The 25,072-nt window shown below is 52.1% G+C and overlaps 1 protein-coding gene across 1 annotated transcript in view; it reads left to right on the top strand.

Moving 5' to 3' along the window:
* PFDN6 (prefoldin subunit 6) overlaps window positions 1-25,072 on the top strand; it is a 48,452-nt gene that overhangs the window by 5,059 nt on the left and 18,321 nt on the right. The window contains exon 2 of the mRNA XM_086920623.1: window positions 5,427-5,506. Within this exon, the coding sequence (XP_086776749.1) occupies window positions 5,443-5,506 (64 nt within the window). The 5' untranslated portion in view covers window positions 5,427-5,442. The remainder of the gene's footprint in view (window positions 1-5,426; window positions 5,507-25,072) is intronic.

Below are 25,072 nucleotides of genomic sequence, written 5' to 3'. Positions count from 1 at the left end.
AGAAAGACTGTAAGCGAATTCAGGGCAACAAGTGGTGGTAAGTTGGTACAGTGAAGAGGAATAAAGGGGGGGCGTGTTAGCAAGCAAAAACAAGCATTTGCAATGCAATAGGTCTCACATTAGGAAAGTTTGAGCTATTGGTATTGCAAATGACAAATATTTTATTTATGTGTTTGTTTTGAAAATTGCGAAATGAATAGCTTTGTCATTTACAATGCGTATAGTTTTAACTTTCGCAAATGTGACACCGATAGCATTTGTAATTTAATATGTGTTGAACTGACGCTAGGCAGCGGCCATGGTGTAGATTGACTGCTAATAATACCACAGCTAGAAACTGACACCTAGACACGAGGCAGAGGCCACGGCACGGATTATTGACTGGTAATATTAGCATAGGAGTCACCAGGCCCATGCCATGAGGGCGGTTCGCTGGCAAGATGATAGACCACTGCATTTGATAACTAACTGCTGATAACATGGACTCTTGTTTTAATGGTGGCCTCGTGTCAAAAGCAGCGGCCACCACGTGGACAATTGTCTGTTATCAAAGCTGTCAACTGGCTCTGTATCACGAGACTGGTTTCAGCCCGTCGTGGATTATCAGCCAATAGCAAAGGGCATGCTGGGACTTGTAGGTCCAAATTTACAACGGACAATGTAAATGACTAGTCTAATCAACATGCACAGCGCTCTTCTGGAAAAAAAAACAACCATGTGGCAGACAGAAAGACACCTAAAAAGTGGGAGTATATATATCTCTCAAACAGCACCACTCCGCGCAACCCCAGGTGATAGGTATCACATTTGCGAAAGTTATAACTATTGGCATTGCAAAGGACAAAGCTATTAATTTACCTATTTTCACAACCAATAGGTCTCGCAGTAGGAAAGTTGGAGCTATTGGTTTTGTAAATGACAAAGCCCTTTATGTTTTTAAAATGAAAACAAAAATAAAAGGCATTGTTATTTGCAACTGTAATAGCTCCAACTTTCCTACTGCGAGACCTATTGGCAACGCCAGTGCTTGTTACAGGAGCGATGGCAAGTCTGGAGCAACCAGACCCGCAGTGTAGTTCGTCGGTTTCGTCGCCAAGATGGCCGCTGACCACATGGCTAGTGGCCGGGATGGCGCGTCGAGTGGCACGTGCAAAAGGGCCCCACACAGATCCTGGAGATGCTGGGGGGCTGATCTTCGGTGCAAGGGCTGCTCGGTGGTGGGGGTTCTCAGTCCCCAAAGCACAACGTCGAGGATGCCTCTGATGCGCAGTCAGCTTTTCGGGTGTCTTCCAGGAGGTCCGGTCCCACGTCTCTCGGTGCCTCCACGGGTCCCTTCTTTGCAGGGACTGTGGATCGGGCGGTGAGAAGTCTGGGTCTTGTCAGGCTCTGGGCTCCGGCGGGAGGCGGAGGCAAAGCAGACGTCCAGTTGCTGGTTGGTGCCTGTGTTCACAGGGTGGCCACTCCTAGGCCACAAGGGAGATTCTCTTCAGTCTTCTGTGCAGCAGAATGTCGAAGTCCAGTCCTCTTCTTCGTTTAAAGTTGATTCAGGATGATCTGAGGTGCTCTGGCACTGCTCCCACTCTTATTCCCAATCTGAGGGGTGGATCACCTGCTAGGTCCCTCCTCTGGGTGGGACCAGGAAGGGGGGCGGTTACACCCCCTTTCCTTTGTCCAGCTTCTCGCCAGGCCTGGGTCCTGAAAGTCCCAGGACCGGTTTGGACTGGCTTATGCACGGGGACACCTTGTGTGCCCCGGGCATGTCTCAATCCATTCAGCCCTGTCCTACCCAATACACAAAATCCTGTCTGGGGTGGTGCTCGCACCTCCCAAGGCAGGAAACCCTTTGTCCAAGCCTCCCTCGCTGGAAGGACTCCCAGCAGCAGGAGGTCAGACTTGTGTCTGTGGTGGCAGCATCCATTTTGTGATGCTGAGACTCTGGTTAACTTTAACCGGGGTTAAGGCTACGCACATGTCGTGTCCCTCTAGAAGGGTGTAATGCTATCCCCGTCGACAGAACTGTCAAGGGGATAGTATTCCAAATCGTATGACACCTTACTCGACATGTTTTGATAAAGCCAAACCAAAGTTAGCAAATAACCGCGAGGATTATAATGCACTTAAGAGTATATGGTATGGCAATATCCCGGACCAGCTAAGGGAGTTGTTCCTGACAGCTGCAGACAGACTAAGCTCAGGCTAGAGCACCATCTCACATATTTCCACGCACTCTGCCTCCAGAATTGATGAGGCCTTCCATAGGAGTGGCTGATAGGACATATGTGTCCAGTTTAGGTTAGGTATAGGTATACTACACCTAAGCAAGAGGTGATTACACCAACTTGCCCCAGCTGAGTGATCAGCCAATTGTGTCAAATATGGAGGCCAGGGGTGGCACAATACATGCTGCAGCCCCTGGTAGGCCATGGAAACACCTATGCCCTGAGTACCTAGGGTACACTGTTACAGGGGCCAATAAGGTGAACCAGTTCCAATTCGTAATGCACCTAGAGTGCATTGGCAGTAATTTAGAGAGAGAACAGCAGGCTGTGGGTCTGATTAGCAGGCCCACAGCCACATTAAGTCATAAACCAGTGAAGCAAAAAGCAAAAATTTGGGGTGACCATAGGATAGCAGACCCTTCTCTCCTACACCGCCCACCCTTGCGGAGCCCCTTTTCGGCCTTCCCCGAGGGGCAGGCGTCCGTGCCAGTCTGGGACGGTGGGCCCCCTGGAGGCCGTCTGAACCTGCCGCAGGCTGGGAGCCTCCTGGTCGGCGCCCCCGGGCGCTCCGCGGACCCGGCAATGTCTTGGCACAGGTAGGATGCTTCGCCTCGGTGCTGCTGCTGCTGCGGCCATAACCCTCCGACGGCCCCTGTGCGCCCTACCGCTCCCTCCACCGCCAGGCCTCGCAGCCAGCAGCCCGGCCTTCACATGGAAGAAAGGGGCCAGCTGCGGCGGGGGAAGTGGTTTGAGCTCGCTCGCCCAGATTCAGCGAGAAAGGCTTGCGAGGGAGATACTGACTTGGTGTGGCCTTAGGAAATGATAGTGTGGAGTAAGTGCAGCTCTGGTGTGCTCTCGGTTGACAAGCCTCCCTTTGTCCCCTCCACCACGCTTGTAACTATCCACAGCAGGGTGGGTTTGATGCCGCCTGCCCAGAGTGTCGTGCTCAGAGCGGATCTCCCGGTGCATGATGTAGGGGTGTGTGTCTGTGTGTGCAGGAGGGGGTAGGGGGCGGCGGCATGTGTATGCGTGAGTGTCTGTGTGCGTGTGCAGTGGGGGTGGGGGGCGGCAGCGTGTGTATGTGTGTGTGCAGGGGGGTGGGGGCTGGGGCTGGCTGTGTTTCGCACACGTCTAGGCTCGAAACTGATGAAAGCGAAACTGACACCGCACACACTGCAAGCAGCCAGCAGCGCGCTCCCGCTGTCAAAGCTGACTATGAAAAAGTGCGCGTCTGACTCGTGTCTACATTCCCAGAAACGGGTGACAATAGATGTCGAGCAGACAGCAATCAATGCTTCGCATTGAATGCAGGTCGAGCTCGACCTAAGAAACAGGTACGCATACCCCACACACGAGCAAGGCATGTGGACTAAACAGACCTTTAACCAGTAGGAATTGTCCTAACAAGGGCTCCAGGTCAAAAGGACAGCACCCAAATGCTACCCATCTCTGTGTAGTCTACATTGAGGCAAGAGTATCCACCCTCGCTTGGGAGGGGGTACACTTTGGGTGCCTCATCATAAGATACTGGACTTGAGACTAACATGGTGGTAAAACATGATTATTTTGAGCTAATATTGAGCTCCCTGGAGGAAAAAGACTTTCCCATCACAAAAAAACAGGGCCGGTGATGCAGCTTTTCGTGGCCTCAAAACATCCTTTCAACAGTAAACATGTGTAAGACATTTCTAGATGGTGCACAAGCTGCACGTTTGAACATGTGGGCACACAATTGGAAACAAACGGGGAAGCAATGTCTCAGTTCGAAAGGAAACTGTAATCATTAAGCTAAAATAAAACAAGCATTTACAATGCAACGGTCTCGCCTTTGGAAAAGTTAGAGCTATTGGCATTGTAAATGACAACATTTTTATTTATGTGTTGGTTTTGAAAACAGATAAATGGCATTGTCATTTACAATGCCAATAGCTTAATCTCTCTCAAATGCGAGAGCTATTGCATTTGCACCCACACACAGAGCCCCCCACACACAGAGCCCCACACATACACACACACACACACACACACACACACACACACACACACACACACACACACACACACACACACAGCCCCATATACACACAACCAGCCCCACACACAGAAAAAACTCCAAGCTCTCTTGCCCCCCCATCCCCCAGAAAACTCGGGGGCATTGCAGAGCGGACAAAAGCTGGAAATATTTTGCTGCTCGCCACCTATCATAGCAATGTCTCATCCGCCACAGCGGAGGGGGGCGTGTCTGCTGCTCAACAACTGATTGTGGTGCCGCTTGAAAGTGTCTTCACCTACTATTCTATATTATGGTCCCACTGTCGCCAACCCAAGGGGGTTTTATGACAATGCCTGCCTCTGCAAGATTGTGTTAGCCCATGTTCGTGCAGCAACGTGTACACATAAGCAGTTGCATTTCTATTTGTAGCTGAAATAACTGGCAGCAGTAGGAGCAATTTATTTAGAGACTGGAGCAACTCATTGTGGACCAGTGCCAGTGCTGGTAAACAGTGGGAGGTGAGCGGCCGGCTATTTGCTGACTGCCCGTCCCCACTGGGTAGAGAGGGGGCCGTGGGGCATGGGACCGTGGGGCATGTGGTCGGCGCTCCTGGTTGGCCGTGCCACTCGCTAGTATCCGGGCCCCGTACTGAAGACAAAAGATTTCGCTAATATCCGTTACGTGTGAAATACCAAGCGACCTTCCTGCCCCCCGCCCCCCACCAAGTGACCACCTGGGCTGCAGTAATTGCGGAGGAGCGGCTTAGTGACGCTCGCTAGCCTCCCCTCCCTCTGAAAACAGGCCCACATCCCAGGGTCCTTGGTCCTCGGTCCGGCTGAGCAGGAAACCCTGCAGGCAGTGAAGGGAGCGTGATGGCTGACATTCCGCCATCCCCCAATGGTGATAACCCCTACCGAGCAGCTGCGGGGCCGGTTCCTAGCCCACAAGCCCACGTGTCAGGGTCCCTGCTGTTGCAAACAGTGCCGACTACACACAACGTGGGGGATGGAGAGGCACGAGACTCGCCGCTCCCCCACTCCACAACACCTCCGGTGAGAATATCGGGGGTCGGCTGCCACTCACCATTGCGTTAACTGAGGGGGCTCTGGGGAAAATATTACCACGCATGGCCCGGTAACAGCGTGGCTGGCATGGTGAGTGCTCCAGGATCTTGCTTGAGTTCTGTCTCTAACCTTCTCTGTTTATCTTTCTAGCTCACTAGACGTCATCATGGCAGAACAACTGCAGAAAAAGTTGCAGGCCGAGGTGGAGAAGTATCAGCAGTTACAGAAAGGTAAGGACCCCGTGCTCGGTCCTCTCTCAAGTGTGCATCTCTATCCATCTGTCTGGCATTCTTTTAACTCTTGTACCAGCAGTCTTTTGTATCTTCCCCTTCCAGCAGTTTGTCTTTCAACCATTTTCTGTCTGTCTGTTTTTCACCCCCCCCCCCTACTTCCACTAGCTCCGCTTTCCTCTGAGGGTCTTGCTTCCATCAAGTTCTCTGGCGCATTCATTAGGGGGTCATTCCACCCATAATTCTGTTGTGTAGCTCTCATGCTTTTCCTCCTTCTATAAGTGCCTCTAGTTCCTAATCTTTGCTGTTTCCCACATTAATTTCACTCAGATGTGCTTGCAAGAGATGGCAAACTCGAGCTTCTGATCGTCTCTATCTGTAGGTAGATAACATGTTTTGACTACCAACATGTAGGCTTGCAGATGTCCTCAGCTATTCTTTCTGTTTTCTGCTCCTCCTCATTAATCCTCCCCTTTTAGCAGATTTCAGCTTTGCCTCTGTGGCTGCGTAACCTCCCCAGGCCTCCACAGCGTCTCATCCCAAAGCAGACTATATGGTTCTCTTTGACCGAAGAATCTGAAGATATGTTTATTAATTTAAAAGAATAGCTATGTAACCTTAAACAAGGTGCACTTCATATCACTAAAATCATATTTTAGTATCTCCATTCCCTGGACAAATATGCAGTTCATATTGTATACAACGTGATCTTAGAAGATCCTTCTTTTATTATGTCCGTATCAATTTAAGTTTGTGTTGAAATTATCTTTTAACCGGGATCTATTGATATCATTTTGCTTACTTTGTAATTTAAATGCTTCCAACAATTCCTCGATAAATTGCTAACACAAGAAATTATGTATAGCTGAAGGGCAGCACATTTCCACCCCCAACGTTTGGATATTACCTCAGTCTTGTATGAAGTGGAACAGCTTCCCTACAGAAAATTATCATCACCTTCCTACTAAACATATTGCTCACTGGAGACCGTCTTGTTTGTGCTTCTTTCTGACCCTTCTCACTTTATATGTGAATTATTGCTTTTATGTCTCCCTCAACCAGATTTCTAAAATCGGAACTGCTTTGGCTATTTACACATGTAGGAAGGTAGGATCCTTCTGCATACTTTCTGCCTGGTGCTATGCTAGTCAGACCTGGATCCTGCTAACCAGGACCCCAGTCTCTGTGGTTTCTCCCCTAAATGGTATGGTTAGTACATAGGTACATACCAGATTGGATACTGGGGTACCCTTTTCATTCCCTAGTACACGGTGCTAAGGTACCCAGGGCATAGGTACCCCAGAGGCTGAATCATGTATTATGCCACCCATGAGAGACCATTCAATCCGTGGAGAAGTGTGGCTCAGGGGTTAGAGGCGGCAGACCCGGATGCTGAGATCGGTCCTGGACCAGGGTTCAATTCCCCGCCTCGGCGGGTCTTGGGCTCAAAAATTCCACGGACTTGATAATTCTTGTTCTGGTGCCTATTCGACTCACGGGTTCACACTCTGCGACTCTGGGCAATAGCTTGCTTAATCTCCACTACGGCCCCTCGCGGCGGGATGCCTGGCTTTCACCTTGTGGATACCCTGCTGGGGTTATCTCACAGGGGAATACCAGGACGGGTTCCCAAGGCAAGCGCCTTGATGCCTTCGGGTGATACGTGCGCTATATAAATCGCAATACATACATACATACATACATCTTTGCAGGCCTGCCATTGCAGCCTGTGTGAGCTGGTGCTAGCACCACTTGCGAAAGATATAGGTTTACCTACTTCTAAGGTCACTTCACTTAAAACCTATAAGTCGCCCTTAGAGCAGGCCTTTCCATCCTGAAGGCAGGGTGCTTGGTTCCAAGTGTGATGGTGCTCCTGCAAGAGCAGGATACCCCATGACCTACGGAGTCCATTCTCCCGGGTTGTGGGACCGCCATAGGACATATTGAGGGGCACTGCGTCATTATGCGGTGACCATCTCCAAACGGGCTGCAACAAATCTGATCATGTTTGGTATCTGGAAAGACCCTCTGTTAGGCCCTCAGTACTACTGGCACCAGTCATCCATGCCCAGACAAAAAGCCAGGGCTGCTGCCGGCCAGAGGCACGTTTCTGCCCTTCTGCTGCCGAGCCAAGCTCGGGCAGGGGAAGACAGAACAATAGGTATCCTGTCACAGGGAGGAGTACCACCTCCCAGACAGGATTTAGTGTATTGGGACAGGGTGGGAGCGCTTGCCAGTGCCACATAGTCTGCGTGCAGGGCATACATTTGTTGCCCTCCTTGCATAGTCCAGTTCAAATCCGTTCAGGGAGCCATTAGCTCCCGCTCTGGCGTGAAACTGGACAAAGGACAGTGGCTTATCCTCCCCCTTGTCCAGCCTGTCCTTTAGGAGGGATCTCTGAATCGCCCCAATCCTTTCCTTATGGTATTTAAGGGCTTACCTATGGGTGGGTCCAGAGATTTGTTGTGAGACGAGATTAATTTCCGACACCACTTCTTCGACCATCTGGGCACTCTGAACTTAGCCGACTTCATTCTGGGCATCAAGGCTGCAACTATGAAGACTCCTGCTGCTTATGATCTTGTCGCCCTGCTCGTCTGCTACAGCGTCCATGCCTGTGCACCATACAGGAACCATCCAAGTCCTTTGGGCATCCAAGACACCTGAAGGAATCTCCCTTTAAGTGAAGGAGTCACTTCCCTGCCTCTGCAGGCACCGTAACTAAGCTGACTGCTCCGCTGATCCTAAGCTCTCACGGACTCCGAAAGGCTCAGCAACACCAGAGGTGGTTCTTCACATCCCTCAAGGCATGTCCTGTCCTCTCACCAAGTTTGAAGTCCGTATCCCTCCTCAGAGCCACAGGAACCGAACCCCTGTGCACCCCGTCGACTTGCAGTCACAAAGGCATGTTGGCTTCCTTCCACCAAGATTTTGGGGCTCCAAATGGCCCAACCTCAAGCTTCTCCAGTGACCAAGATCTTCATCCTCACCGCATCGCTTGCATCTTTGGTGAGCTGCTCAAGGTCCTCCTGTGACTCCACTTCCTGAGGCCTGTTGGTCCTTTTGAGGGTCATCTTCGTATTCTTTAGGCTCCCCTGATTGCTCGGGGCCTGCCCTGACTCCCCTGCTTGTGGTGAATCTCCTGGACCTTGTTGGCTCCGACATTGCACCTTTCTCCACTTCCACGTTGGTTGCAGTTGCCAAGGCTTGTTTGTGCTCCCGCCAGACACCGACTCATCAACGCTCGATATCTGACATGGGACAGCTCGTGTACGGCTGCTGATCTTCCCCAGCGTCGCCTGGTCCCCACAGCTGCAGTTCTAAGGTCACCGTCCGCTCCACTGCAGCACCTGACATCGGTGGGTATTCGTCTTCAGTGCCTCCTGGTCACTCCTGAGTGGCATAGACTCTGTTCCCTCTGCTAGCAGGCTCTTCACAGCTTGAATCCACCTTTGGGTTCCGCCGGACACTTTCACCTTCTCCAGCAGCTGCATCTTTCTGAAGTTCTCCATTGGAATTGACAAAGGTTTCCAACGCCACTTCACATCTATGCACCCGGCTTCCCTGTGGCAGGTATCTTGGTTCCTAAGGTATCCACAGGTGGGGTGGCTCTCCAGCCTTCTGTCTTCCACTGGGTTTCTTTGGGGTCTGCTGGCAAGGGTCCTTTTTTAGGTCTCGCCTGTCGATGCGCATGCGCATCGAGCAAGCGAGACTATGGGGGCTTATCCACTCTTTGTCCAACTTGCAAGGAATCGTGGCGATTCCTTGCAGTGCCCGTGACTTTTAAGCTCAATGCGCATGCGCATTGAGCTTAAAAGCGCGTGCACATGCCCCCAGCCGCCTGCCTTGCCTACTCTCCCGCCCCCTCACTTCTTGATTGCACGGCCGCTAGGCCGTGCCTCCCCTACTCTCCTCCTCCTACTCTCCTCCCCTCGCCGTCTGTTCCCGCACTCTTCCCACACCCCCGCTCCGCCCCCTCCCCTGCCTGCCATGTCGCGTCGCATTTCTCCTCCCCCTCTCCCCCAGCACGCGACGCCTTCCTCTTCTCCGCGGTGATTGCACAGCCCCTTGTGTTCATGGGTTGCTTTGCTTGTTAAGTTTCCTGCAGTGCTCCGACTTGTCGCATTACCCATGTGATGCCTCTTTTTCTTAACATATTCACCCACTGCTTGTGTTTTCTCCTGTTCTTTAACTGGTTGCGTCTTGGCCGTAGAATCACCTGATACCGAGCGCAGCTTCATGCTGAAGATTTTAAAAACATGATGAAAACCAAAATGTGAGTTAGAGTTTACTGTTCAAGTCGCTGATCGTGCCTGTTTGCGGGGCACCCTTTTGGAACGGGCGATAGAGCGCGCACAGATGAACTCTGGAGATGTCTCTTGCCCAGCAAATCGCGGCTAATATTGTGCTTCAATAGAGATTAAAAATTGTTGCGCACTGACGGAGCACAATCGCTACGAAAACACGGCTCATTTCCAGAGAAAAACACAAAGGGTGTGGGAAAGCGTAGTTAACGGTTTTGCGCGCCAAAAAGGCACAGAAAACACACACGGGCATTCGCCGATTTATAAACTTTAGGCGACAGCATTTCTAGGAGGCGAGTCTTTTCCACATGTAGGGTTTCAAACGGGTTTGAAAGCTGCGCAGCTATTTTTAGCGCGCGCTCCGGCTCCCTTCACAGTTTGCCTTGTCTACTTTGCTTAGTCTCCGTGCTCGCTGTCAGACATCCTGACTCCAATTAATAAACCAGTGAAAGCAAAACTTTCTCAAAGTAACAGTGCGGCTGGAACATAAATTAGTTCCTTCGGCATCAGGCAGGCAGGCACACACCTCCTTTTATTCCGCTTTGCCCTATGCGCTGCGAGCCACAATGAACTAGCTGTGGTCACTAGTTAGGGGTCACTCTCACCCCACACCCTCACCCCCTCACCCCTCACCCTCACCCCCTCAACTCCTCACCCTCACTCACCCTCACCCTCACTCACCCTCACCCACACTCACCCTCCCTCAACCCCTCACCCTCACTCACCCTCAACCCCTCACCCTCACCCTCAAACCTTCACCCTCAAACCTTCACCCTCAACCCCTCACTCACCCTCACTCAGCCTCAACTACTCTCACTCACCCTCAACCCCTCACCCTAACTCACCCTCAACACCTCACTCACCCTCACCCTCACTCACCCTCAACACCTCACCCTCACTCACCCTCACTCACCCTCACTCACCCTCACTCACCCTCACTCACCCTCACTCACCCTCACTCACCCTCACTCACCCTCACTCACCCTCACTCACCCTCACTCACCCTCACTCACCCTCACTCACCCTCACTCACCCTCACTCACCCTCACTCACCCTCACCCTCACCCTCACCCTCACCCTCACTCTCACTCTCACTCTCACTCTCACTCTCACTCTCACTCTCACTCTCACTCTCACTCTCACTCTCACTCTCACTCTCACTCTCACTCTCACTCTCACTCTCACTCTCACTCTCACTCTCACTCTCACTCACCCTCAACCCCTCACCCTCACTCACCCTCACTCACCCTCAACCCCTCACCCACCCTCACCCTCAACCCCTCAGGTCTCAGACCATTTCAGTTAGAGCTTTAAGAAATGTTTGACTTTTTTTATTTGTAATTCTTTAGCATTGGCTACAGGAAACAAAAATGCTAAACATAAAAAAAAAAAACCCATAAACAATTCTAAAAGCACTAACTCTAATGGTGCGAGACCTGTTGCATTTCCAATGCTTGTCTTTAAAATTGCAGCTGTGACTTACCCATTCACTTGTATTGATCAAACGGTCGTTTTCCCACTTTGCACACAACCTCTCTGGGACTCCTAAGTTACTTACCTTGGGTGGCTCCCTGACAATGCTACGTCTTCTGGGTACAGTCTTAACTCGAGTCGTGGTTCGCATTCCATTAATTTAGTATATGGTTTGGTCCTCCCCTGGTGACCACTGTATTTTAAGTGCTACTTACCTGTTACTATGAAATAGCATTGTGTGCATCTCCGGATAGGAGGTACCGGTATGTGTTAGCATTATATAATAAATACATATTTTTATAAATGCACTGTGTGGTTCTTTTTTCACTTAATCTATATCAATGAGATTATGTTCTTGTAAACCAAGCTGCTTTACACTCCTAGACTAAGCCTGCAGGCTGCTCTTCACAGCTACCACTTAGAGAGCTTTCTAGAGTTTTCTAAGACGACTAAAACCACCACAGGGGTTAAAGGTGCCCAATTACAAAAGTGTGCCTTTTATACCAAGCCAGTTCCTTTCAGCATTGTTCCCCTCTCTCCCCCCTGTGGATATAGATCAGGAGTCTCCAACCTTTTCTGTACTAAGAGCTATTTGTGTTCAATGAAAATCCTGCTGAGCTACTAATATTATTAGAGATCTAATAGTATCCACATAAGACAAGCTTACATTAGTGTCCACCATATACAAGATTACCAGCTGTGATTACCTTACTGAATCAAGCATGGTTGCCAACAGTGATGTAAAAATGCTTTGTCAATGTGGAATGCATCTACAAGTGTAACATTCAACAGCCATAGTTGCACTAATCCTAGCTCCTAGTTAATAATGTTAGAAAGAAGTCTCCTCAACACCATTTGCTTTTTATCACTCAAATATCAGCTTTAACATCTTCGGTGCTCATAACTAGACCAGCTCGCCATGAGTCACAGTGGAGCTGTGCTCATGACAAGCTGGTCTTGTCATAACGGCTCCGCTCCACCCACGCGCAATTGGTTCCCCGTCTGTGCGGGCGAATTAATCAGTGGGCAGGGTCGTGATGAGCACAGCTCCACTGTGACTCATGACGAGCTGGTCTCGTCACGAGCACTGTGGCGCCACACTTGCCCCCCTTCCCGGAATGTGTGGGAATTGCCCCCGCAGGGAAGGGGTTAAATATATGTTGGAAATTCAACCATTTCTCCCCAAACCTCCACTTGTGAGTTCTAAAAACACATATATTTTCATGCCGAAATACACGTTTTTCAAATCTGATATACAAATATTAATTCAACATAGCAAATGCTTCTAATGTAGTACTCTGGGCTGCCCACAGGACAGCTACTTGCAGGTAGCTTGAGAGCTACCAGTAGCTCGAGCTATTTGTTGGAGAAGCCTTTCAATAAGAGGTGTCAACATTGAAAAATGATCTCCTGTGTCCTTGAACTCATTTCTTGTGTCCTCCCTATTGTTAATTGACTGGGTCAGGTCGAAGTAGAGTTGTATTTCAGAGTCTTCAATAGCATGCTCCTTTGTTATTCATAAAGATCTCCGAATGTAAAGTCCAGGATTAGGGCGGAAAAGAGCTGCTGAGCGCTGTCGAGGTTCATGTCTATTGTGTTGGATCTTGTTGAATATCCTGAAACAGATGGTGCACGGAGAACATTAGGTTGTGATTCTAGACAATGACGTGTATCCCGTTGATATAACTTTAGTGTGTCGCCTGTGCTCATAGTTTTCTTGCATTCTGAGTCTTGAACTCTGAGAATTATTTCACTGTATGTTTGTGCCTGATTGAAAGGTTTTGAGGGGATCTGCACTAGTTTTCTGCACCTGCATGTCCAGTCTTGTCCGTAAGGTCCAACTTTTAAGATCTATTGTGGACTTCATGATGAGGAAGAGGGTTTGGGGGATCCTCTTTGGAGTTGGTGCACTGATGGGCCAGTAAGATTTATTTTCCTATGCTGACATTAACACTAAAAGTGTATTTTATTCTGCCCCTCTCCCCGTGCTGATTGCATTTATGTCTTGCTGCTTCTTCTCGTCCATTCAGCCCACTAAATCGATCTGGTCCGGGTGTCCATCCCTGTCTCTCGACTCGCTTCCTTCACTGTAGCCTCTTGTCAGACCTCTCTGGTGACTCTTGCCTCTCTTACGATCTCATGTGCTAAGACCGGTCACTTTGGGTGTTTCTCCCCACTGAAAAAGGTTTGTGAAAGCAGAAGTGGCAAATGGTGCACTTTACAACTAATTTTAGGAATTTAGAAAGGGGGTGAATGTTTATAAACAATTTGTAAATGTGTAGTCTTGTCATTCAGTGTTTTTCATTTCTCCTCATTTTGTCAAATTTGCTTACTATGACAACAATTCTCCGTCAGTAGAAACCTCTCAGAGCAGCTAAGCACTTTGATTTTATAAATATTGTAGCGAGTTAGTGGGGAGGCATTTCAATACTCTTCTCTTGTGCAATACGACCTGTATTTTTCTTGGGCCAGTCTCCTCTTTCAGTCAACCTTTGAAGCCATACGTGTCAGTGGCATTTGATGATATAATACTATGGCATAGGTGAGAGAACACAGACCACTACCTTAATTTACAAAAAATGGAATCGGAGGATGGGAGAGAGGGACACTTGTGTTCTGGAGGATAATATGCCTAATAATAAGTGTTCGAGGCATGTGGGCTGCTGAGTTCATATCTGTGCATAGTGTTGGGTCCGGATGATTGCACATTGTTGTCCTGGAAGAGTCTTCGAAGTAATCCGAGATAGGTGGCTCCTCCCCTGGACTACAGTGCGCATGGGCATCCTCTCCATCCTCGGATTGTTTTTTTTCTGCCATTGGGTTCGGATGTTACGATCTTAGCTCAAGTTAGGAAAACTTTCTACAAAGGCAAAAGGCTTTCGAAAGCGTCGGTATAGTTTCGTTCGGTACCGGTAACTTTGCTTTGAGAGGACATCGAGGAATCAGACGGTTTTTCTTTCCACACTCGACCCGATCTTCGATCTACAATGGAAAGAAGCCCATTCAAGAGGTGTCCACTTTGCAATGCAAAATACCCGCACATCGATGTCCACCCGGTGTGCAACAAGTGCCTGTCCCCAGATCACAACGAAGCCAACTGTATGGCCTGTGCCCGGTTCAGGTCGAAGAAAACTCTTCGGATTCGACACACGTCTCGATTGGAGTCGCAGAGATCAGCACCTGTTCCAGAAAACATCTTCGGGACTGAAGACGAAGAGGTCGTTGATCTGGAGGATCAGGAATACCACTCAGATCCGGCTTCGGGCCATGACTCAGAGTATGACGCCGAAGATGAAGAGGTGCTAGAAGACGAAAACGTCGTTGAAGAGGTAGGAGACGACGCAGAGGCCCTTGGGGCCGTAGAAGATAGCTCAGGCGAGGACCTAGGCCCAACCGGCTATACGGGGGCCGACGATAGCGCTCTCAATAAGGCTCAGGTCGAGGGATCGCCACAAGGCCTTACCCGAGATCTACAGACTCGTTCTACAGCCCAGCATAAAGGCCCGGCTTCGAACATTAATAAAGAGCCGTCGGTATCGAAACCGCTGTTAGACGGGACCTGGAGGGTCGGCCGAGGACAAGGGGAGAGGTGTCCGGGGAGAGCCGTCTCCCGCGATCGTACAGACAAGTAACTTCCCCCCCACAGATGGATACCACACAAAGATAAGGTTTAACGTTCTTTATAAGCAATCTTGAAGTACGGTAGAATGGTACAAGGAGGTCAGGACTCAGGGGTCCCCTCGATTCTAGTCTCTTGGAAGGGGAAAGGGGTAGCGGGACAGTCTTGTTACCAATCTGGTAGTTGCGATGAAATGATGGATAGCTCACAATCCTCGAGCTCGGTGTTCTAGGAGGACGGGCTGCGGCAGCGCCAGCAGGTCCCGAGGAGAACGAAGGTGACAACGGTCCACGGCAGCGCCAGCAGGTCCCGACGAAGATGGTAGTTACAACGGGCCGCGGCAGCGCCAGCAGGTCCCGACGAGGATGAAGGTTGCAGAGTGCCGCGGCAGCGGGCAGGACGACAGTTCACAAGGCAGGGCTGCGGCAGCGCCAGCAGTCCGTCAAGGATGAGTTCTTCACGGTGTCTCTCGACTCCAGGATACAACTGCCTTCCTGCTCTGGAGCTGCCCCAGTTATAGGTCTGGCGCCCTTTGATGTCCGGACCCTCGCACTTGGAGGTCGGGAGGTCCGGGATGAGGGAGTCCAGACACCCAGCAGGGGGGTGGAGCCAGCGCCCGGGGAGGCCGGGGGCGATCGGCACCTGGAGGGGGAGAGCCATCGAAACATCTCTCTCCCATTGACCTGCCAAGTGGTCCGTTCACCTCCTGGGTGGATGGTGGTGCCGGGATGTCGGGGCCTGGCCAGGCCCAGGGTTAGGGTCGAGCTGAGGCCACGCGGCCTCGTGGTGCAGTGTCCAAGATGGCGGCTGGGCCCGGGCAATGGTGCTGGTGGATGCCCAGGCCGGTGATATGGAGATGTCGGGGGCAGGCGTCCCGTGTGGGACGGGTTACGGGCGGCTTCTGTGGGTGGCTTCTGGAGAGTCGGTGTCCTGGCTCTGTCATGTAGGGAGGGTGCGAGCCCCCTTCTGGGGCCTGTCCAACATGCGTCCCCCCCCAGCTGAAGGCGGGGAGAGTCACCCATCCTCTTGGGGACTCTCTCCGTCGAGGCGAAAAAAGCCTGACAGGCCATCCGCATTGGCGTGATCTTGACCAGTGCGATGCTCCACAGTGAAGTCCATCCCTTGCAGGGAGATGGACCAACGCAGCAGTTTGGGATTCTCCCCCGCATCTGCATTAACCATTGCAGGGGGCGATGGTCTGTTTGTACCCGGAAGTGGGTACCGAAGAGGTAGGGCCGGAGTTTCTTGAGGGCCCACACCACTGCGAAGGCCTCCCGCTCGATGGTACTCCAGCGCTGTTCTCGGTCCAGTAGGCGTCGGCTGATGAAGGCCACTGGCTGATCGACCCCCTCGGAGTTGAGTTGCGAGAGGACGGCCCCAATGCCATGGTCCGAGGCATCGGTCTGGACGATGAACTCACGGCTGTAGTCGGGGGCCTGGAGCACAGGGGCGGTGCACATGGCGGCCTTCAGTTTCTCGAAGGCCGCTTGACAGTCTGGGGTCCAGTTGACCGTTTTGGGATGCTTTTTGGATGTGAGTTCCGTGAGGGGCCCCACAATGCTGCCATAGTCCTTTACAAACCTCCGGTAGTATCCGGTGAGCCCCAAGAAGGCTCGTACCTCGGTTTGGGTGACGGGGGGCTGCCAGGACTGGATGGCAGCGATCTTGAGTTGGAGAGGGGCCACCAGACCGCTCCCCACTTGGTGTTCAAGGTAGGTCACGGACCCTTGGCCAATTTGGCATTTGCTGGCCTTGATGGTGAGGCCGGCTCGCTGAAGGGCCTGCAGGACCTCTTGGAGGTGGCAGAGGTGGTCTGACCAGTGGCGGCTGTATACTGCGATATCGTCTAGGTAGGCGGCGCTGAAGTCTTCAAGGCCTGCCAATACCTGGTTCACAAGTCTTTGAAAAGTGGCTGGAGCGTTTTTCATGCCGAAGGGCATCACAGTGAACTGGTAGTGCCCATCCGGGGTGGAGAAAGCTGATCGTTCTTGGGCCCTGGGGGTGAGGCCGATCTGCCAGTAGCCCGCTGTCAGGTCGAAGATGCTTAGGTAGCGGGCAGCCCCCATGCGGTCGACCAGTTCATCTGCTCGTGGGATAGGATGAGCGTCGGTTCGAGTGACAGCGTTCAGACCCCGATAGTCAACGCAGAACCGGAGCTCGGGGGTGGTGCCTGGGGCGGCCGCTTTGGGTACCAGTACGACCGGGCTGGCCCAGGGGCTGTCTGAGGGCTCGATGACCCCGAGTGCGAGCATTTTGGTGACTTCTTCTTGGATGCAGGCGCGCACCCGGTCCGGGACTCGGTAGGCCCGGTGTCGGATAGGGGGACTGTCCCCAGTATCCACGTCGTGAAGGCACCAGGGGGTGACCCCGGGGGTGAGGGAAAACAGGTCCGCAAATTGCAACAGGAGGGTTCGACAGCCTTGGCGCTGCTCCGGGGTCAGGGCATCGGAGAGTCGGACCCCATCCACGGAACCATCTCTCTCACGGGTCCTCAGCAGGTCAGGGAGGGGCTCGGAGTCTTCTTCCGCCCCACTGTCTGTAGCCATCAGGAGGCTGAGCTCTGAGCGCACAAAGTGTGGTTTGAGTCTGTTGGCGTGGAGGACCCGGAGGGGGTTTCGGGGGGACTCCATGTCGATGAGATAGGTGACAGGGCCCTTGCGTTCGACCACCTTGAAGGGTCCTGTTCATTTATCTTGCAAGGCACAAGGTTCGGTGGGGGACATCACCCACACCTGCTGACCAGGTTCGAACTCAATGGAGGAGGCATGCTGATCGTACCATTTCTTCATGTCCTCCTGACTGGCCTCTAGGTTAGCTTTAGCGATCTCCCTGAATCGCCTGGTCTGGTTGCGGAGGGTCAGGAGGTACTTGTAGACATCCGGAGGGGTTTTCAGGGGGGCCATCTCCCATTCTTCTTTCACTAGGCTGAGGGGCCCCCGGACAGGGTGCCCGTACAGGAGCTCGAAAGGGCTGAAACCGAGGGACTTCTGGGGGACTTCTGGGTAGGCGAAGAGGAGGCACGGTAGTAGCACGTCCCACTGGCGTCGTAGGGGCTCCTCCAGCCCCATAATCATTCCCTTGAGGGTGCGGTTGAACCGCTCGACTAGTCCGTTTCCTTGCGGGTGATAGGGGGTTGTGAAACGGTAGGTGAAAACGCACTGCTGCCAGAGGGATTTCATATACTTCGAAATAAAGTTCGTGCCCCGGTCACTGACGACCTCCCGGGGGAAGCCCACTCGCGAGAAGATCCCCATCAAGGCTCGGCCTACCACTGGTGCTGTCACTGTTCGAAGTGGGATGGCCTCGGGATAACGGGTGGCGTGGTCCACCAGGACCAGGATGAATCAGTGTCCTTGTGCTGTTCGAGGGTCCAGGGGCCCCACAATGTCTATCCCCACTCGTTCGAACGGGGTGGTGACCACGGGGAATGGTTGCAGGGGGGCCTTGAGTTTTCGGCCGCTCTTGCCGCTGGCCTGGCAGGTGGGGCAGGCCCGGCAGTGGTTCGAAACGTCATTTCGCATCTTGGGCCAGTAAAAGTGTGTCACCAGGCGGTGGTAGGTTTTATCTTGCCCCAAGTGCCCAGCCAGGGGGACATCGTGGGCCAAGTTTAAAAGGAAGTCTCTGAAACGGAGGGGTACCACCAGTACCCGACTGGCCCCCAATTCTGCAATTCTTTGCTCGCTGTACAATAGGTCGTTGTCCCAGTAGATCCAGTGCGCCCCCGCGGTATCTCCCGCGCCCTGGGCGAGGGCTTGCTGTCGGAGTCCCTCAAGGGAGGGACAGGTCTTTTGCTCCTGCCGAAATTGTTCTTGGGTGGGCCCCCCCTCTTGACGCCACTGAGCCAGGTCTGGAAGGTCTTGAGGCTGAGCGGGCTCTTCCGGGGCTTGTTCTGGGGGGTCAGGGCGGCCGGCGTCTTCCTCTGGAGTGATCGGGGGAGGAGGTGCTGGCCATTCGGGCTCTTCGGGTCTGGGGATGGCACGGGCGGCCATGGCCCGGGTTGTTACGCACGCCCAGTCTGGGAGGCCCAGCATCCCCAGGTGCTCTCTTCTCTCAACGGCCGCCCACGGGGAACTCTCGAGATCGTTTCCCAGGAGGCAGTCCACGGGGGCATCATCGCGGACAGTCACTTTCAGCATGCCGGACACTCCTCCCCATTCAAAGGGAACACAGGCCATCCGACATAGGCTCTCAGAATTGTCAGCTGATCGGACAGGGCAAAGGACGTGTGGCAGGATTTGTTCCGGGGTCACCAGGTGACAGCGGACGGCCGTCACACTGGCCCCTGTGTCGCGCAGGGCTTCGGCCTTGCGTCCATTTATGTTCACCCACTGGCTGTATTTTCTGGTGTTGGCGGGTAGGGGGACCCGCGGGACCATGTCTCTTCCCCCTAGGCAAGCCAGGACCATGGCGGCAGGTTCCCACTCGGGCTGCTCCTGGTCGTATTCTTCATACTCTTCGGAAGGTTGTTCTTCTCCCAGGGCGGCGGCCGCGACCTGGCGGGGCCCGGGAGTCTGGTTCTGGGGCAGTTGGGGTCGTTGGCATAGTGTCCGACCCGCTGGCACCGATGGCACGTGACATTGGCTCGGAACCCTGGGCGCATCGGGGGGTTCCCCCGCCCAGCCGAGGGCGGTGTGTTGTTGACGGGAGCTGCTGGGGCGGCATCTTTGCCCCGGCCCTGGCCTCCTCCTCCTCGGGGTCGATGATGACCTTGGTTGTTTCGGTTCTGCTCGTTTGGCCCACTCCGGGCCACGCGGGTGCTCTCCCAACGGTCAGCCTCGGCGGCGAGCTGCCGAGGGTCAGTCAGTTTACTGTCGAGGAGGTGCTGCCTGAGCTCGACGAAGCAGTTGTTGGAGAGGTGCTCCCATACAATGAGATTGAAGAGTTGCTCGTAGGTGGTGACTCGGCTACCCTTGATCCACCCTTCGAAGGCTCGGCTAAAATAGTTCACATATTCCACCCAAGTTGTACCCGGGATCCGGGTGCAGTCGCGGAACCTCTGTCGGTACATCTCGGGCGTGAGTCCATATCGAGTGAGGAGGGCGGCCTTCATGTGATCATAGGACGTCATCTGATGGTCCGGGAGCTGTAGCAGGGCATTGCGGCCTTCATTGACGAACCTCCCCCACAGACCGGCTCCCCAGTCACTTCGATCGATCCGGTGGGAGGTCATGGCGATCTCATAGGCCTTGAACCACTGTTGTATGTCGTCGTTCCGATAATATTCTCGGACGACGTCCTTGGGGATGTGGACTTTTTGTTCCGTAGCGCCCGGGGTGCGCGGTTGCTCGGGCACCCCTAGTTCTTTGTTTTGTTTTCGTAGTTCGATTTCAGCTAGCTTGCGCTCGTGTTCGTATGCCAGTCTCTTTTCTTCGAGTTCTCTTTGTCTTTGTTTTTCTTCCCGCTCTTCTCGGAGCCGCAAGTGTTCTAAGTTCAGTTTTTGTTCCGCTAGTTTTAGCTCTCCGTCCAACTTGAGCCGAGCCAACTCTAATTCGTGGAGTCTGGTTTTTTCTCTTTCTTGGATCTCTTCCTGTGAGAGACCCGTTCTTTGGGAGAAGTGGTGTTGGTCTCTGATGCTTCGACGTTTTGGTCCCGGGGTCTGACGGCCCCGGTTTCCGCCCAAGATTCTATGGCGTGCTTGAAGTCGTCTTTCGTGCTCACACCGGTGGTAGCAATGCCTAGTTCTATGCAAAACTGTTTTAACTCTCGATGGCTGTACCCTTCCAATTTATCCATCTGGAATTTCTCTGCGGATCCGCTCTCTTTGGTTGTCATTGTGGTTTAGTCGTGGGGTGAGTTACTCTCTGTACAGTACGCGTTGATTCGGATCGCGCCGCTGGCCACCAATGTTAGACGGGACCGGGAGGGTCGGCCGAGGACAAGGGGAGAGGTCTCCGGGGAGAGCCGTCTCCCGCGATCGTACAGACAAGTAACTTCCCCCCCACAGATGGATACCACACAAAGATAAGGTTTAACGTTCTTTATAAGCAATCTTGAAGTACGGTAGAATGGTACAAGGAGGTCAGGACTCAGGGGTCCCCTCGATTCTAGTCTCTTGGAAGGGGAAAGGGGTAGCGGGACAGTCTTGTTACCAATCTGGTAGTTGCGATGAAATGATGGATAGCTCACAATCCTCGAGCTCGGTGTTCTAGGAGGACGGGCCGCGGCAGCGCCAGCAGGTCCCGAGGAGAATGAAGGTGACAACGGTCCGCGGCAGCGCCAGCAGGTCCAGACGAAGATGGTAGTTACAACGGGCCGCGGCAGCGCCAGCAGGTCCCGACGAGGATGAAGGTTGCAGAGGGCCGCGGCAGCGCCAGCGGGCAGGACGACAGTTCACAAGGCAGGGCTGAGGCAGCGCCAGCAGTCCGTCAAGGATGAGTTCTTCATGGTGTCTCTCGACTCCAGGATACAACTGCCTTCCTGCTCTGGAGCTGCCCCAGTTATAGGTCTGGCGCCCTTTGATGTCCGGACCCTCGCACTTGGAGGTCGGGAGGTCCGGGATGAGGGAGTCCAGACACCCAGCAGGGGGGTGGAGCCAGCGCCCGGGGAGGCCGGGGGCGATCGGCACCTGGAGGGGGAGAGCCATTGACACTTCTTTCTCCCATTGACCTGCCAAGTGGTCCGTTCACCTCCTGGGTGGATGGTGGTGCCGGGATGTCGGGGCCTGGCCAGGCCCAGGGTTAGGGTCGAGCTGAGGCCACGCGGCCTCGTGGTGCAGTGTCCAAGATGGCGGCTGGGCCCGGGCAATGGTGCTGGTGGATGCCCAGGCCGGTGATATGGAGATGTTCGGGGGCAGGCGTCCCGTGTGGGACGGGTTACGGGCGGCTTCTGTGGGTGGCTTCTGGAGAGTCGGTGTCCTGGCTCTGTCATGCAGGGAGGGAGCGAGCCCCCTTCTGGGGCCTGTCCAACAACCGCCATCGGTCGATCCAAAGAAATCAAAACCGAAAGCATTTCTGCCAAAACCGAAACCAAAAGCCATTCAGAGGAACATCTTCTTCATGGCGGAACACCTCCTGGGCAAAGACCACCAGATGGCGAATCTGCTCAGCAGACACAGCCACCAGATGCACGAGTGGGAGATACATCCATCAGTGCACCAACCGTACTTCCAGCAGTGGCGTCATCCAGAGATAGACCTATATGCCACAAGGGAAAACGCAAAATGCCAAAGCTTTGCCGCCAGGTTCCCACATCCGCAGTCTCAGGGCAATGCGATATGGATGAACTGGTCAGGCAGGTTTGCGTACGCTTTCCCCCCCCCCCCAAAAAAATTAAATAAATAAATAAATAAGAACATGAACGGGAAGTTCGAATAATTTCAATTGCCCACAAAGACGCTATCCGGTATCAAATCATTTTATTTCATTCCCATATATTTCTTGTAGACAAAACATTCATTTGTTCAAAAAGATTTTTTTCCTCAAAGACCGCTCACGAAGATGAAGTCAGCAGCAGACCGCCCGGAGAGCCTTTTCTAAAGCCCATAAGGAATCCATTTGAACAAACCTAGTTTATTCCTCCCTTGTCAAGCTCGATTCCGGCTGTGCATAATTTGAAGCACTTCACGGGCTGTGCTATCATCTTGACGATCATGTTTTAGGCACGGATTTAAAGATCCCTTTCTACCGAGCCTACAGCCCTTACATCTACGGTCTGCTGTCCCTGAATGTTTGCATGTACACTCTGACATTTTGGAGTTACTGATTTTTATTACTGCCTTAGACCTTCGTGTAAGTTGATGAAATACACTTCGGCCCCCTCATTGAATTGATACTTGGGGTTTGGTTACAGAAACGCTATGCCCTACAGTGTGTTTGCCCAGCAAAGTTGAAATGGAACTGTAATAAAACCCTATTGTGCGCCCTGATGAAGGAATCCGCAACATTGGCACTTTTTCCGAAACGCGCGTCGGCGCTTTCCTCTGTCTGTTGGTCCTAATTGTGCTTACAGTTTTCTTTTCTGATGTATATGGTGATGGATGAATGTGTGTCTGCTTGAGAGTGTGTATGGTTTGTGCAGATGATGTTTTATTGTTCATGGTGCTGGGCTACTATTGCTAAAGAAAATTTATATTTATATAATTCTCAAAAAAATGTATTTTTATGTCTTTGAGGAAAAAAAAAATCTTTTTGAACAAATGAATGTTTTGTCTACAAGAAATATATGGGAATGAAATAAAATGATTTGATACCGGATAGCGTCTTTGTGGGCAATTGAAATTATTCATCTGTCTAGTCCTCTTGATTGTTGGGAACTTCCCGTTCATGTTCTTATTTTTGTTGAACTCCCTGGCGGGTGGTTCCCCTTTATTCTTTCATTAGATTCAGGGTTCCCTTTAATGTTTTTCATATTGCGTACGCTTTTCCCCCAGCGCCTCTAATACCGCTGGTGGCACGCAAGCTGAGGCACCACTCGATGACACTCATCCTGGTTGCTCCAACGTGGGCACGCCAGCCATGGTACACCACGCTAGTAGAACTTTCTGTGGTACCGCATCAAAGACTGCGGCTAACACCCAGACTTTTAACGCGGAGCCATGGCGAAATTCAGCACCCAGATCCGCAACAGCTCAACCTGGCGATCTGGCTCCTGAAGTCTTAGAATTTGGCTACCTCAACTTGCCACCGGAATGCATGAACATCATCAAGGAGGCAAGGAGACCCACAACCAGAGCATGTTATGCGGCTAAATGGAAGAGGTTTCTCATATATTGTAACAATAATGACATTGACCCACTGGATGCATCTATTCAAAACATTATCTGTTATTTGTTGCACTTATACAGATGCAATCTGGCGTACAGTTCCATTCGTATACATTTATCCGCAATAGCAGCTTATCTTCAAAACAGGCAGCACCTCTCACTATTCAGAGTGCCTGCCATTAAAGCTTTTCTGGAGGGACTCAAAAGAGTGATCCCTCCCAGACACCCACCTTCACCTGTATGGAACCTGAATGTGGTCCTCACCAGACTGATGGGACCACCTTTTGAACCTCTACACTCTTGTGAGATTCAATTTCTGACCTGGAAAGTTGCTTTCCTAGTAGCCATTACCTCACTGAGAAGAGTTAGTGAACTCCAGGCACTAACCATTCAAGAGCCGTTCATACAGGTCCACGCAAATAGTTGTATTACGCACCAACCCTACATTCATGCCTAAGGTGATTTCGCAGTTCCACATGAACCAAACCATAGAACTGCCAGTTTTCTTTCCTAATCCAGAAAATGTCGCAGAGAGATCTCTACACACATTATACGTCAAAAGAGCTCTTATGTACTATATAGACAGAACAAAGGATTTCAGGAAAACAAAACAACTGTTTGTTGCCTTTTCTTCACAGCGCAAAGGCAACCCCATTTCCAAAGCGGGAATAGCCAGATGGATAGTTAAGTGTATACAAATTTGCTACGCAAAGGCTAAACGCACACTAACCATTCCTCCAAGAGCACACTCCACACGTAAGTTAGGAGCATCCATGGCTTTCCTGGGGAATATTCCTTTAGAAGAGATGTAAGGCAGCCACATGGTCCACTACACATACATTTACCAAACACTACTGTGTAGATGTGCATTCAAGACAGCAGGCAGCTGTAGGACAGGCTGTTCTCAAAACTCTTTTTCAAACTGCTGCAGCTGGCACGGGCAGCCGCCGCTAATAGGAGGGACTGCTATATAATCTATGCACAGATCTGAATTTAGCAGCCCACATGCCTCGAACCGAATATGCTACTTACCAGTATGCATCTGTTCTTGGCATGTAGGGCTGCTGACATTCATATCGCCGCCCCTCCTCCCCGGCGCCTGTAGCAGCTGTAGCATTCAGAATTACTATAGAGCATGGACATCACTCACTGTATTACACTCCATCTCTGCCACAATGGCGAAAAACAATCTGAGGATGGAGAGGATGCCCATGCGCACTGTAGTCCAGGGGAGGAGCCACCTGTCTCGTGATACTTCGAAGACTCTTCCAGGACAACAAATGTAAATGTATGTAAATGTATTGGCATTTATATAGCGCACTACTTACCCGTAGGGTCCCAAGGCGCTTCGACCGCTGCGAAACCCTTCCTGGCTTCCCTGAGAGATGGTCCCTTAATGGGTATCTCCAGGGTGAGACCAGGCATCCCCGGCGGTCTGGTGGGGCCGTTAGTGAAGATGAGGCAAGCTA

Source organism: Lissotriton vulgaris, chromosome 5 (assembly GCF_964263255.1).
Source record: "Lissotriton vulgaris chromosome 5, aLisVul1.2, whole genome shotgun sequence".
Taxonomy (NCBI): domain Eukaryota; kingdom Metazoa; phylum Chordata; class Amphibia; order Caudata; family Salamandridae; genus Lissotriton; species Lissotriton vulgaris.
This window is presented reverse-complemented; position numbering and strand designations above follow the sequence as displayed.